The 14,337-nt window shown below is 34.0% G+C and overlaps 1 protein-coding gene and 1 long non-coding RNA gene across 2 annotated transcripts; one reads left to right on the top strand and one right to left on the bottom strand.

The window, feature by feature from the left end:
- The first annotated feature begins 470 nt into the window (after positions 1-470).
- On the top strand, positions 471-4,855 carry LOC132303449 (laccase-14-like). Its single transcript, XM_059800702.1, has 6 exons — positions 471-639; positions 1,353-1,504; positions 2,548-2,792; positions 2,895-3,035; positions 3,349-4,281; positions 4,500-4,855. The coding sequence occupies exons 1-6, from the start codon at positions 532-534 to the stop codon at positions 4,628-4,630; spliced, it is 1,710 nt and encodes a 569-aa protein (XP_059656685.1). The 5' UTR covers positions 471-531; the 3' UTR covers positions 4,631-4,855.
- On the bottom strand, positions 2,902-12,286 carry LOC132303451 (uncharacterized). Its single transcript, XR_009481228.1, has 3 exons — positions 12,118-12,286; positions 10,523-10,589; positions 2,902-3,001 (listed from the first exon to the last, which is right to left on the bottom strand). It is a non-coding gene; the product is annotated as an uncharacterized LOC132303451 (long non-coding RNA).
- Between the last annotated feature and the right edge of the window lie 2,051 nt (positions 12,287-14,337).

A 14,337-nucleotide genomic window follows, 5' to 3' on the forward strand; every position in this document is an offset into this window, starting at 1 on the left:
ATCACACTCACATCCCAACACCAAAAAACCTAAGAATGTAATGATCGTGGCTATATCTCATAATTTACGTAGTAGCTATTTTTCTTTTGTATTTATTTATTTATTCTTTCGCTCTTTTACTTTTGGCTGTTTGTGACGCTCTAAGTAGCACCAATCTAGCTATACATTGGTGCTGTCTCATGGACAGCAACACGTACCATGTTCAAACAAACAAAAAGTTAAAATGCACCATGCTTTTTCTCTCTCTTCTTCTACCACTTACTGTATTACTATTTTATAAGACGTACATATCCAATTGAAAAAAAAAAAAAGGACATATATCCTTGTAAACAGCATGATTAATTGGCGGGAAAAAAGAAAAATAATGGAAACGTGTAAAAAATGGTAACAGTAGTATTTAATCATTAAATTGAAAATCAGCTCTCTTATAAAAGGCCTATTGAAGGATGAACATATGAACCATTAACCATAACTTTCATTACTATATATATATATATTCATCCCCATAGTTACTTCCAACTAAGAAGCTAGATGGAGTTGATGCAGAGAAGCTTCAAGTTGGAGCTTTTAGGGTTTTTGCTGTTCAATGTGTTTCTCCTTTGCATGGCAAAGAAGAACATCACTACCATCGACTGGGTTGTAAGTATTTAAGATATTAATGTTAGGTCTTTTTTGTTCACTGTGTGAGTGTGAGTGTTTTTTTGTTTTTAACGGTGTAAGTTCATAACTAGCGATGACGTACCCAAATTAAGTTGTTTCTGGGGGTTCAGGATCGTACCCAAATTAAGTTCATGGGGCAGCCTCTTCTTTCTTGTTCAGATGAGGGCAACTCCCTATCTACTGAACATCCATCTCCAGGTTCCGGTTTTCCAGTTTAGCGCGCTTTTTCTACGATCCACCCTATTGTAGGAAGATGGACGAAGATGGAGAAAGTGAATCTCCTCTTTTGAACTCAGATTCTTTCACTCACCGGAAGGCGAAAACACTCTTTTTAGCTTTCATTTTGTTCATTACTTCGGAAACGATCTATCTACGTAAATAACTCTTCAACCTTGATCTAATCAGACTAATCCCACAATCTTTCAGATGTGGAATTCCAAACCCAACAATCAAATCACCCAGGCCTGAAAGCCTAGCCGATCTGGTCGAAACACCATTTTTTTCATTAAAAAGTGGGCAAAAAGGGCACTCTTCATATAATATATGATTTAAGCTATCCGAAGACTAACGTACATCCTCATGCTTTTGTTTTGCTTCCTCATATATATATATATATATATCCTGCATATATTTGTGCTTTTATTTTGTGGAATTTATGATAAATTTATAATGTATGTGAGTTTGATTTATAGCTTCAAGAAGCGAATTACACACGGTTGTGTAGCACCAAGTCGATCTTGACTATAAATGGCCTATTTCCAGGACCACCCCTGCATGTCCAGAAAGGTCAGAGGTTGATCGTCAATGTTCAAAATCAAGGGACCTACAATGTCACCCTGCACTGGTATATATGGCTTTCTCTCTGTGTGTGTGTGTGTGAAATTGCCCGCTGCAAGCCTCTTTCATCTCTACTGTAACAAAACAAATATATATATATATATATATATATATATATATATATGAAACTCACATACATTAGAAATTTATCATAAATATATATATCTCTTTCAGGAGAGTGAAAGAAATATGTATCCATTTCTTCTTCTCCTTCTTGTTTATCTACTAGGAAGTTCTGAAGACTAAGCATGTTTACATTTATTGGGAAAAAATGAAATGAGAACTTTATTTTCATCCCATGTTAACCTATAAAACTTCATTTTCATCCCAGCTTCACCTATCATTATTAAGAATATTTGGAATCCAATTTGCCTTGTGGTCCCCACAGGCAGAATGGATCGTTACTAAGGGTATTGTATATGTGATACCCAGCTAGTGGACAGACATGAAACCTCTCGATTTTTCTTAATACACAATAAATTGAAAGTTTGTATGTCTGTCTATTGGTTAGAGGTATCAAGTATAAGTACTTTGGAGTATTGTAGATTTTCTCATACAGAGGATATGCATATTCGTGTGTGCACTTGACCATCTAGTATACCGAAGATGATCTTAATTCCATGAAATATGATAAGTTAAGAGTTATTAATACTACGTACTAAGAGCTTTATAATCTAGTGGTATCTCCTCTATCTCTTAAAATGAATGGTGAGAATTCGAATCCCCAAAAGAGCAAAATGGGTATATGTGTTTTAATAGGAGCAAAACTTAGTTAACAAATAATAAACCATAATTCTACTAAAACAATAATGATAAAAAGATTTTAAAGAAAAATCACCCTTTGAAATGTACATATGTTTGCATGTTTACCAAACACCTAGAATTTTGCTAAAATTCCAATGATGCAACATTGAATTGTTGGTAAAGCTGGGGTCCCAATTATGGTAGTTGGAATATTTTATATTATTTTATTTTATTTTATTGTTGTTCAAACCGGCTGGTCGCCTTCTGTAACACAATTTGTCGTTGTCTGGGTGAGTGAAATTGCAGGCATGGAGTGAAGCAACCAAGGAATCCATGGTCGGATGGTCCGAATTTTGTGACCCAGTGCCCCATCAGACCAGGAGCAAATTTCAGTTATGAGCTCATTTTCTCAACAGAGGAAGGAACTCTGTGGTGGCATGCCCATAGTGACTGGACTCGAGCCACCGTCCATGGTCCCATCATTGTTCACCCTAAACATGGAACCACTTACCCATTTCCCAACCCTCATGCAGAAATTCCCATTGTTCTATGTAAGGAGATATCTTATATATAACATGAATAAATTATATATATATATATATATATATATATCTTAAGGCTTAATTTGGTTGGTTGTTATTGTATATATGTAGCATCTTGGTACAAGGGAGATGTGATGGAGGTAATTGAATCAGCACTTGCATCTGGAGGCGATCCTAATAAGTCTGATGCTTTCACCATCAACGGCTTACCTGGAAATCTATACAAAGATCTATTCAATTGCTCAACAGATGGTATGCATATTATATAAAATAATAATAATAATCAAATTTGACATTCAAATGATATTAGGAGACTATTTATACATATTTTCAAATATTAAGGATTTATATTCATAAGAATGTTTTTTACACTTTATCCTTAATTTAATTAATTTGACATTCAACTGATTTTAGGAAACAATTTATACATATTTTCAAATACCAAGGATTTATATTCATATATTAAAAAATAAGAATGTTTTTTTTACACTTTATCCTTAATTTAATTTATCTCATCAACACATCAATTACATTGTCAACTGTTATTGGCTTAAAATCATTGCAGGGATATTCAAAATAATAGTGGAGTACGGCAAGACCTATCTTCTTCGCATGGTGAATTCAATATTGAATGAGGAAATGTTCTTGATGCTTGCGAATCACACCCTCACTGTTGTTGGGATTGATGGAGCTTATGTCAAACCCATAGTTACAGACTATATCATGATAACTCCGGGACAGACCATGGACATTCTGATCAAAGCAAATAAGACCCCAAACCAATATTACATGGCATCGAGAGCCTACGGAGAAACAGCTTATGACAACACCACCACCACTGCCATACTCCAATACAAAGGCAACTATACAGTTCCATCAACGCTTCCATTCCCGGACCTTCCGGAATTCGAAGACATTGATGCTGTAACTAATTTTACGAATCAAATCAAGGCTCTGGCCAGCAGTGCCCACCCAGTAGACGTCCCACAATCAATCCACAAACGTCTCATTATAACTATTTCTATGAACACACTGCCATGTAACGAGAGTACATGTACCGGTGCTAACAGGTTCGCGTCGAGTTTGAACAATGTTAGTTTTCAGGAACCGGCCATGGATATATTGCAAGCTTACTACCGACAGATAGGAGGGGTGTTTACCACGGATTTTCCGAGTGAGCCGCCTTATGTTTTCAATTATACGGCAGATTCTGTGCCGGATAATTACACGACGCCGGACACAGGCACGAAGGTGAAAGTTTTGGAATATAACACGAGTGTGGAGATAGTGTTCCAGGGGACTAATGTGATGGGGGTAGGTGAGAATCATCCAATGCATCTGCATGGGTATAGCTTTTATGTAGTGGGAATGGGGTTTGGAAATTTCGACAATGAGACTGACCCCGCAGGATATAATTTGGTTGATCCACCTGAAATGAATACCGTTGGTGTCCCTAGAAATGGATGGACCGCCATCAGATTCATAGCTGATAATCCAGGTACCTAACTACATTTTCAAATTATCGTATTTGCGTTCACCATATTCTCTAATACATGATTCGTATGACAATGTAAATTGACTTCGTTTTAGTGCATTACACCATGACCCGTAACGGATATCACAACCGTGATGATGCTACTCTCCACTAGTCAATTTATATATATATATGTATGTATATATAAATAATGATGGATAAATGTTGTTATAATGATGCAGGGGTGTGGTTCATGCACTGCCACTTGGAAAGACATGCTAGCTGGGGTATGGATGCAGTGCTAATTGTGAAGAATGGGACCACCAGAAAAACGAGTATGAGACGGCCCCCACGTCACTTGAATCCTTGTTGAGTTTCTCACAATTGACTCATTGATCTTAAATTTCATTGTGGTTGAAAAAGAAGGAAAATAAGGATAACATGCATATGTGTGTGTGTGTCTATATATATATATATGTATGTCCAAATTTGTTGCACGCTTTCGTTCAAATATTGTTGATTCATGTCATGGATGTTTTTAGTACGTGTTTCTTTGTATCAAATTTCTACAAGGGGTATCAATAATTAATTAATATTATATGTGAGTTGTGATAAATCTACATCACATGCTTGTTTTATCCCAATTTTTTTTTTTTTTTTTTTTTTTTTTTTTTTTTTTGAAGGGTTTATCCCAAATTGTTGCTTGATGAGATATTTATTAAATTAAAGCAATCAGACAACAGTATATATAAGTAAAGTAGAGTTAGGAAGATATCGGATTTTAGCGAGAAAAAGTAATTAGAAAAACTTCGAGAATTTTTACGTTGTTCTAAGCGAAATAATCTATGTATAACTTTGACTCAGACTAACACCCCTTCATTCTGCCAAGGCCCAATTTGTTGAAGCTCTCTACCTTTGCGACTTTTCTAACAGCTTTCGATTTCAGGCTCTAGCCAAAAAGAGAAACCAAACGGGAAAATAATTCAAATTAACTTTTTGGTCTATAAGAGCACAATTGGTTGCACTCAGTGCAATCGGTTCCGCTTAGCTGATTGGGCAATCGGCTCGGCATAGGCATAGAGTTATTATTAGAAAGGCAAATTTTAAAACAATCGAATGCAACCGGTTGTGTGGAACGCGACCAGTTCTGTAGCAACAATTTATTTTTTAAAAAAACAGTTCTTTGAAATCATTATAAATGCTTAAGTCATGAGTGTATCAAAGTGAAAACACGATCCATATGCTTTATTTGATAATTAAATTTGTTGTACAATGTTTCATATATATATATATATATATATATATTCTACTTCTAGATTTTAGTTACCAAATATGATTGCAAATTTTTTTTTTTTTTTTAATAAATTTAACAATAAAGATATAAAATAAAAACAGTTTTGAAAGATATTTGAGTAACGGTAAAATTATTCTCATTGCAGACATAAATTTTGCTTTCACTCAACACTTTATATAAATACTTTATAGTCTCGCTTATTTAAAATTGGCTAATGATTTCAGTGAGGTAACTAGAAAAATTTGTCGTCTCTTTATTAGAGGACCATAAAGGAAATTTTTTTATGTAGAAAGTTCTAAATATAATTAATTCTCACTCATCTTGATTGGAACATTTTTAATGTTGTTATCAACTTTATTTTTGTCCACTTAAATAATTAATTATCAATTTATCTGTAAACATATCTTTCAAACTAACTCTGACCCACTCTGCAGACAGCCCTACCCATCTTCACTCTTGATAGTGGCACTTGTAATCAATCAATAAAGCAAAACAGATTATGACAAGTCAAGAAGAAAAGAAAAATCCTGGGAAAAAATAGATAAGATTGTTACGCTTTTTAAAAAGTGTGAAGAATTAATCATTAAATCAATATCAGAGTCGGTGATTATCAAATGTGTGAAGAATTTTTATTCAATTTACATATTGCGCATGTGCACCAAACCCTAACTCCCATGGTCCTATATGTTTTTTAATACAATGGTATGGTACCAACGAATCTGATATTGAATTTATGATTGAATCAACCAACCTTCCCGGCGACAAAACATTCTCACAGCTAGTTCTTTATTTAGGTGTGGGTCCATCAACTTTTTAGTTTCTCCTTCCGCTGGTTTTTTTGAGCTCTGATTTGTTTTATCTTTTCTTAATAATAGATTCAAGGACCTGTTAGGCTGCTAGCTCCAAGCCTCCACCGCCTATTTTATTCTTTTTAATATATATATTGTTTAGATATTTATATATATATAAACAACTAATATGCATAATGCAAGACAGCATTTGCTGTGCGCGTATATATAAATTATATGTACATAAAGTTATTTTACATGTTGCACATGCATACCTGCTCCACTCTGGTGGACAGTGCAATCTATGGGGAGCAAGGCTGCTTCTTCAGTTGTCCTACCGAATATAACTTTTTATGGGACTTCATCTAACCTTTAAGTTTTTTGTGGACTCTGTCTGTACCACGACACTTGAATGGCCAAAAGTGCCAAAAACTCCTATCTTAAAATTACTACTCTACCATTACTTTTGAAATATCTCAGAATTATTGCTATTATTATTAAGACTAATTCCATAAATCTCCCGTTACTTTCAACTTCTGATAATAAACTTTCAATTTATTAAATTCGTGACCGACCCGTTAAATTAGTTGTGAAATATCAAATTTGCCCTCATTGTTTAATGTTAAATTAAAACTTAAAAATCATTTTTTTTAATGATAATTTCACCCTTTTCATTATCTAATCTAAATGAACAATGACGTCGTTTTTTCACTAAACAATTTCCTTCATCCTTTGAATTCAGGCACAATATATATATATATATATATATATATATATATCACACACACACATATATATATATATATGGTGGAGATTGGATATTGCTATAGATATCAAACTAACTCATCTGAAACCCTAAAAATAACGACGACGATGTGTTCAACTTCGCAGACTAATGCGATGCTTCACTACTTTCAAAAGAGTTGGACTCCAACTTCGCAAAATTGGAGTCGCCGGTAAACGACGACATGGACAAATTCGCCGTGGATACAAGCGACGACGCTGCCACAAAATTAATCGTGGTCTCGACGCTGCCACAAAATTAAAGCGACGACATGAACAAATTCTCTCGACGGATTTGTTTCTGACCAACTGGCCGGTGATGGTTGTGAGGTAGAGGAGGCCAGCAAGCGCTGAATCGGAGTCGGACAGTAAACCTTATAAATCGAACCATGTTTATCCTCCACTGTGTGATGATTGATCGTTGCTTGAACGAATTAACGGCTCAGATTCTAGGGCTTTGTGTTGTTGCTTAGGAGGAGGAGGAGAAACACGACCTCTTTGAAAACGGGCGTGACCGGTTCTGGTCCAATCAAGCAAGGAAATGAACTTCTTGAACGTGTTGACGGCGACCGCCCTGTAATCGGCCTTGCCACCGTTCATGGCCCCTACACAGTGACCTTGGTCGTCATGCTCGCACCAACAATCTTTGAAGACTCAACCTAATTTATCACTAATCGCAACACCAAACCTAAATCAATCAACATGGTCACTCCTTCTCTCAACGCCCTCAAACCATCCTCCATCTCCACCATCAGATTTCTATGTAGCTAGCTACGGTGGCAGAATCCTCTCCAGTTACCAATGCGCCACACCCGCCTCCTCTCCATCTCCTTTGCCGATCAGTCCCTCTTCTAATTCATATATATATATATATATATATAAGTTTACTTTGTTAGGGATATTTGTGACGTCGTTACAGAACCATCACTTGGTCTGGTGATGGGTTTGTTTTAAAAATAGAGAGAAAGGGGTGAGAATTCGAGAGAGAGAGAGAGAGAGAGAGAGGGGTGATAGAGAAGACAAAGGTATTTTTGTAATTTTACAAAAAAATAATTTTTAGTTTTAAATCTAACTTTAAATAGTACGGTCAATTTTATCATTTCACAGTCCCGTTAACGGTATGGATATTAGGATAATGCGATCATTTTTTAAAATGAAAGGGATTTTTTGAAATAGGTAATTGGAGGTTTATGATCAAAATTTAAAAATAGTGGGAGTTTTTTAAAATTAGCCCATATTATTTTTATTATTATTGTTATTGTTACTAGAGTAAAAATATATTCTTGGTATTTTATACTTCATACATTTTATAAATTTTATACAGGGTATTAAATTAATAAGTGAGGGTAAATAGGTAATTTTGATCATCTGGCTGTCAAAAATTGCTATTCGGTCACCGCAAGAAGGTCACAATGCAACTTTGTGAAAATTGAAGGGCTGACATGCAACAATAAATTTTGTAAATTTGAAATAGTTTAGAGAATTTTTTGCACTTTTACTTAAATTAAATCAATTAATGTGCTTTTTTCTTTGATAAATAGTAAAGCAAACATATATGCTTTTTCTGTCCACTAACTCAAAGATAAGGCGTTTGTACCGCTAACTCAAATACCCTTTAATTGATTGTTTATGTTGTAATTGGTTATCATTTTGAAGATACACTAAACCACACATCAAATTGAAGATGCTCCAAATAAATTATGGTAATAATTGAACAATGTTATGGTTGGACAGTGTCTTATAGTGAGTTTGCTTTCTCACGTATAACGTGATATAAACAACCCTAAGTTCTTTTATGATTCAAGAATTTTTTTTTATTTCTTTATTTTGTAATAATTGTAGGGCAAGGAATGACATGATTGTGTTTTACATTGATGGCCTAAAAACGTTTAGACCAAAGATGAATTCATGTCATGAATTCGATTCCACTGCAAATCAAAGTGCAATGAATGTGAGTGTCCACTAAGTACCAGATTTCAATATTAGGCACCTGACAGATTTAGGGCATGCCTAATTTTTCCAATAATACAATGGAATGTTAGGTACGTTTCATTTCTCTTGCTTCTGAACGGTTGATGTACACACGCATTCATTCATTCCACACAAGTAAGAGCAAATGAATTTGAATTGTTGTTGGTTGTCGACCACCGACAATTTTAACCCATTCGAATTCTACAGGAAATTAATATAAAAATTGGCTTAAAAAATCATATTATATCCTTGACTCAGCATCAAATCCGCGAAAAGTAAAAAATAAAAAATGGTGATTTGGATTTCAGTAACTTTAATGTAAAATTTTTAAAGACTTTTAGAGATCTCATTCAAATGTGAATACTTTTTGTTATAAAAATAGAATTTTAATTTATAACAAAGTCTTCTCAATCTCGAAAGGAGTGGCCAATGGGACCACATGTTCAAGTGGACCAAACATCTAAATTTAAGCATTTAAATAACAACCAAGCATAAAATCATATAGCAACGATTAAGTATAAAATCATATCGATTGTTGCTTAGGTATCTAAATTTAAATGTTTGCTCCACTTGAGGGTGTGGTCCCTTTAATTGCACGTCTTTTGAGAGTGAGAAGACTTTTGTATCCACGGTAATAGTCCTTGTATATTTATTCCTCCTATTTCTATATCAGGTTGTAAAAGATAAATTACACTCACACCCTATGAAATTTGTCATAATTATAACAATATTCAAATTAACTCATTTTTGAACAATAACACTCTCCCAAATTTAATAAAGTTAATAAAGACACCTATTCGACAAATTAAAATGACATTGTTGTCATTTGACTTGTAAATCAGTAATTTATTTAAATCATTGAATTACGTTTGTCACCTTCATAATAAATTTAATGGACCAATTTAGCCCTCCCACCCACTAAAGTTGAGGACAGGACCCGCCCCGCCCTGCCCCTAACCATTGAACATGTACACACACACTGCTCCACTACCTAGATCACCATCAAATTTTATAGATCACAGGCTTCACAGCCAACCCGTTAACCCCGCGTCTATAGCTACCATAACACCGAATGGTGAGTGCATCAAGAGAGACGATCTCAACCGAACCAGTAACCCCACGTCTATAGCTACCATAACACCGAATGGTGAGTGCATCAAGTGAGACGATCTCAACCGTCACTTCCTCCAGGGTAGTGTGGGTCAGATCCCGGTGCCGGACTTTTGGTCGTTGTCAAAATTGACTTTTAAAGGGACACTTTGTACATATTTTTAAATGTTATGAATTTTATACACAAATAAAATAGTAATGTGTACTATACACATTTTTTATACAGGAAATTTTAATTTTATTTAATTTTATAGTTTATGATGATGATGATAATAATAATAATAAACTAAGAATTTGGGTGCCACTAAAATTTACATACCAGAATTTTTGCCAAAAAATTGACAAAACAAAAGCTGATTCAATAGCTGCTTCAACAGGTGCAATAGCTAAAAAAAAAAAAAAGAAGATAAGTAGTAATAGGTGTAAAGAAATTCCAAAGATGGTTCATTTTATTTGACGACTTAAAAAATAAAAAGAATAAAAACGTTAATAAATTTATACTAACAGCACTCAAATAAGCTCAAGACACTTGAACAACTTTCAATATTTAAATAAATTAGGGTTTAGGGCCCAATATTAAAATATAACAACTTTCAATAATGTCAGTTTACCCCATAAAAAATATGCTTATATATTCCAAGACGTGACCCTCCCGTAGTTGATGGACATTGGATCCGGTTCTCTGTGTTTTTTAATTTTTAATTTTTATTTTTTTTTGTTTCCTTTCTGAGTTGAACATGGATTTCATGTGTTTGCTTTAATTTTTTTTTAAAATAATAATAAAAAATAAATAAATAAATATACTCTCCCAAGGAACTAGTGAATAAGACGTAGTTTTTTCTCCAAACTATGTTTTATGACCCAGAGCTCATGACCGGAAATATTAAGAGGTCTAAGACAATTAAAAGAATTTTGTAATATTGTAATGTTATTTTTTTAAATTTAATTCACCCCTTCAAAAAAAGAAAAGAAAAAGAAGAATAAATAAATAAATTATAGACAAAAAATGAGAAATGCTAGTCATTGTGGGCCGGCCGACCGACCGACCAACTAAGAGTAATGTTTTGTGAGGCCCACCCAAAGCATTGTCCCTAAATTTGTCACATTGAAAAAAGGATAAGTTTATTAAGTTCTTGGCACGCCAAGCTCATATCATTAGTAGCACATGTATAAAAAAACTTATACACAAAGAGACATTGAATAGAAAACCAAAAAGAAAAAAAGAAAAAAAAGAGGTCACATACAATGGGAAAGTTGAAATATTTGATATTATAATCTTTTATTTTAATTTTCATTTTGTACTAATGAAAGAGACATGAATTTTTATTTTATTCTTATGCCACAGACTTTATCTTTTATTTTCAAGTGAGGCCCATCATTTACTGAATTATTTTTAATCTATAAAGATTCAATTCTTTAGACAAAACACTCTTTCACTTTCGTTAGACAAATCCTCTTTCCATATTGTTAAGCAATATAGTTTGAAATCTTTTAACCCTAAGTGAGGTACATTATTTACTATATTGTTTTAGTCTATAAAGATCTGATTTTAAACCTGTTAGCACCAAATTTGATTGTTTTTGAGTGATTGTATATAGGAATTTGGATCTACTACTCCTATGTGCTAGATGCCCCAGTGCTATCAATTCATAAAGTGATAAACATCACCAACAACTCCACCCGTGTTCATTATTTCTTGCCGAAGTGGTCATTTACATATCTACCCCTAGCAATTAAAAATTAGAAAAAAAAAAAAAATTTAATATACTTGTCCAAAATTGAGGTAATCCTAAATAAAAATTAAAATAGTCCCCAACTGTGAAAACAACAAAGGCAGAAAATGAGCTAAAAACAGAGCAACAAATTAAGTAGAAAACTTAGTGCTTGCATTTTGGTTTGTTCATATATACTTACAGTAATCAACGGAACGAGCACGGTCCTTTGTCTCAACAAGACTTCATTCATGACTTAGAAGGAGGAGTTACTGCTATTTGTATATCATCAATAAACAAGGGAAAAAAATTGAGATTTCTATCCCCATACCAATTAATCATCTCTTTAAATAGACACTTGACAAGCTCACAACACCCTGTTAAAAATAAAAAATAAATGTCACTTAGATGATCATATGTACTATTAAGCATGCAGTACATTCCCTCAAAACTTATGTTTTGTACTTTGTACTACCAACATGAGCTATGCTACTTAATAATAATGGTTTGTACTTTGTACTACCAAAACGAGCCATGTGATAAAAATTGATAAATATCATACAATTCATTAATCCTCCCATATGTTTTGATTCTCCGGAATTGAAGTGTAATTTCTGTCTTATTAGCGGGCCTTGGGTAAAGTCTAGTCATTGTTATAATGACTTGAATGTCCCTTGTTCGAAATAAAAAAACACTAAGATTGATCTCCAATGACCATGAGGTCAGAAGTTCAAAACAAAAATAATTTTCATGTCATGTGCATAAGTAAGTCTATTCATCTTGTAATTAGGAAGGCTTGTGCTTTGTGCTAGCCCCTACTTCGATCTTGCGATTAAGAAGGCTTGTGCAATGCTATAAATCTTGAGAGGCCAAGTGTAAGGAGATGGATTCAAACACGACAACAATTACTTTGTGCAAATCAACAACAATTGTGGTTAGCTCCTTTGCAATCCAAGAATATATTCCTATAGCATCTTTGTTGTGATCTTGTTGTGAGTTGTGCAGCGAAATAAATTGTTGAAAGTTTGAGTTTTTATTTATAGAGAGGATTTAATCACGTGTTTCTCTATTCAATTTATTTTACTAAAATTACCGGTTAATAAAACAAAAACATGCAAATTAAAAGCGAGTAAGGTTTAGAGTAACACCGGATTTTAGGGAGAAAACCAATTGAAAAATCTCGAGATTTTGTGCGCTATCCCAAGCGTAAAAAGATCCATTATGTAGGAAGTAAAGTATACCGAACTTTAATTTAGACTTAAACCCCTTCCCTATACCAAGACTCAATCCGCTAAACATTCTTGACTTTGTGACTTCCCGTCCAACAGCTCTTGACTTCAGACTTATGCCTCGAACCTTGTAGAAGGATTGCTGGTAGATTAATGACACTACGCAAGCGCCTTGATCCCTTCAAAATGTGATATGAAATTCTTCTTATTAAATCTGAATTTGATGTAGAAGAAATAAGATATGCTTTCACTTATCGTTGTAGATGCATTCTTCAATAGACTCAAACATGATCAGGATTTGAGCAACACCCTAAATTCACTCGTGTGTATATATTGTGTATGCTCTTAAAAATCTCACAAAAAGGCTTTTAATGGAACTCAGAATTTTAATGCAAAAAGTCACTTAAACTTAGATGAGAAAATATGTTTATATAGCTGCCTTGAACTGATTTAAGTTGGCTAGACTTGAACTTAAGTTTAAAAACTGAGAAAAATTTCAGTAACGTATAGTTTTGAAAACCATAGATGTTTACAAGTGTCCTAACATTTTAACTCATCTTCCAAAGGTGTTGTTCTTACCTTTTCATAAACTTCAAGCTATAGAACACGAATAACTCTTCAATTCCGCTACAACTGATCTCGAACTTGAATTTCAAACTCAGAAGTACAACTCGATCGGACTTGTTTTGACAATGATATTAGTCAATTACAAAATATATATCTCACAATCCCCCCCCCCCTTTGGCAATTTTGTGACAAAACCCTAGAAACAAATTATAATTTATGTGACGGCCCTAGTTTTTCAAGCCAATGCGTCCTGCGATGAACCAAAGATTGACCCAACAACAGATCCGAATGAGGAAGCAAAAATAGAAAACAAGACTCTAAAAAGTCAAAGTGACCTTCCATGAGGTCATGGAACTCAATGAGAACTGATGTGGAAGCAAAAGATCAAAAATATGACAAATAAGCCCCCAGGGGCAAAATGGTAATTTTTTAAAAAAAGAACTCGGGTGCCACCGAGCACACCACTGGGAATACAACAAAAAATTAACCAAGATGGACTCAAGAATTGCATGATTCGGAGTCCGGACGAAGGAGAAACGATATGACGAAGAAAAACGAGCACTTAAGGCAAAAAGGGTAAATTAGTAATTATCCAGGAAGATCAAGGTGTAACCAAGCAACTGTTG

Source organism: Cornus florida, unplaced genomic scaffold, assembly GCF_030987335.1.
Source record: "Cornus florida cultivar Cherokee Brave unplaced genomic scaffold, ASM3098733v1 CherokeeBrave_3.0.0_Hap2_Chr04, whole genome shotgun sequence".
Taxonomy (NCBI): Eukaryota; Viridiplantae; Streptophyta; class Magnoliopsida; order Cornales; family Cornaceae; genus Cornus; species Cornus florida.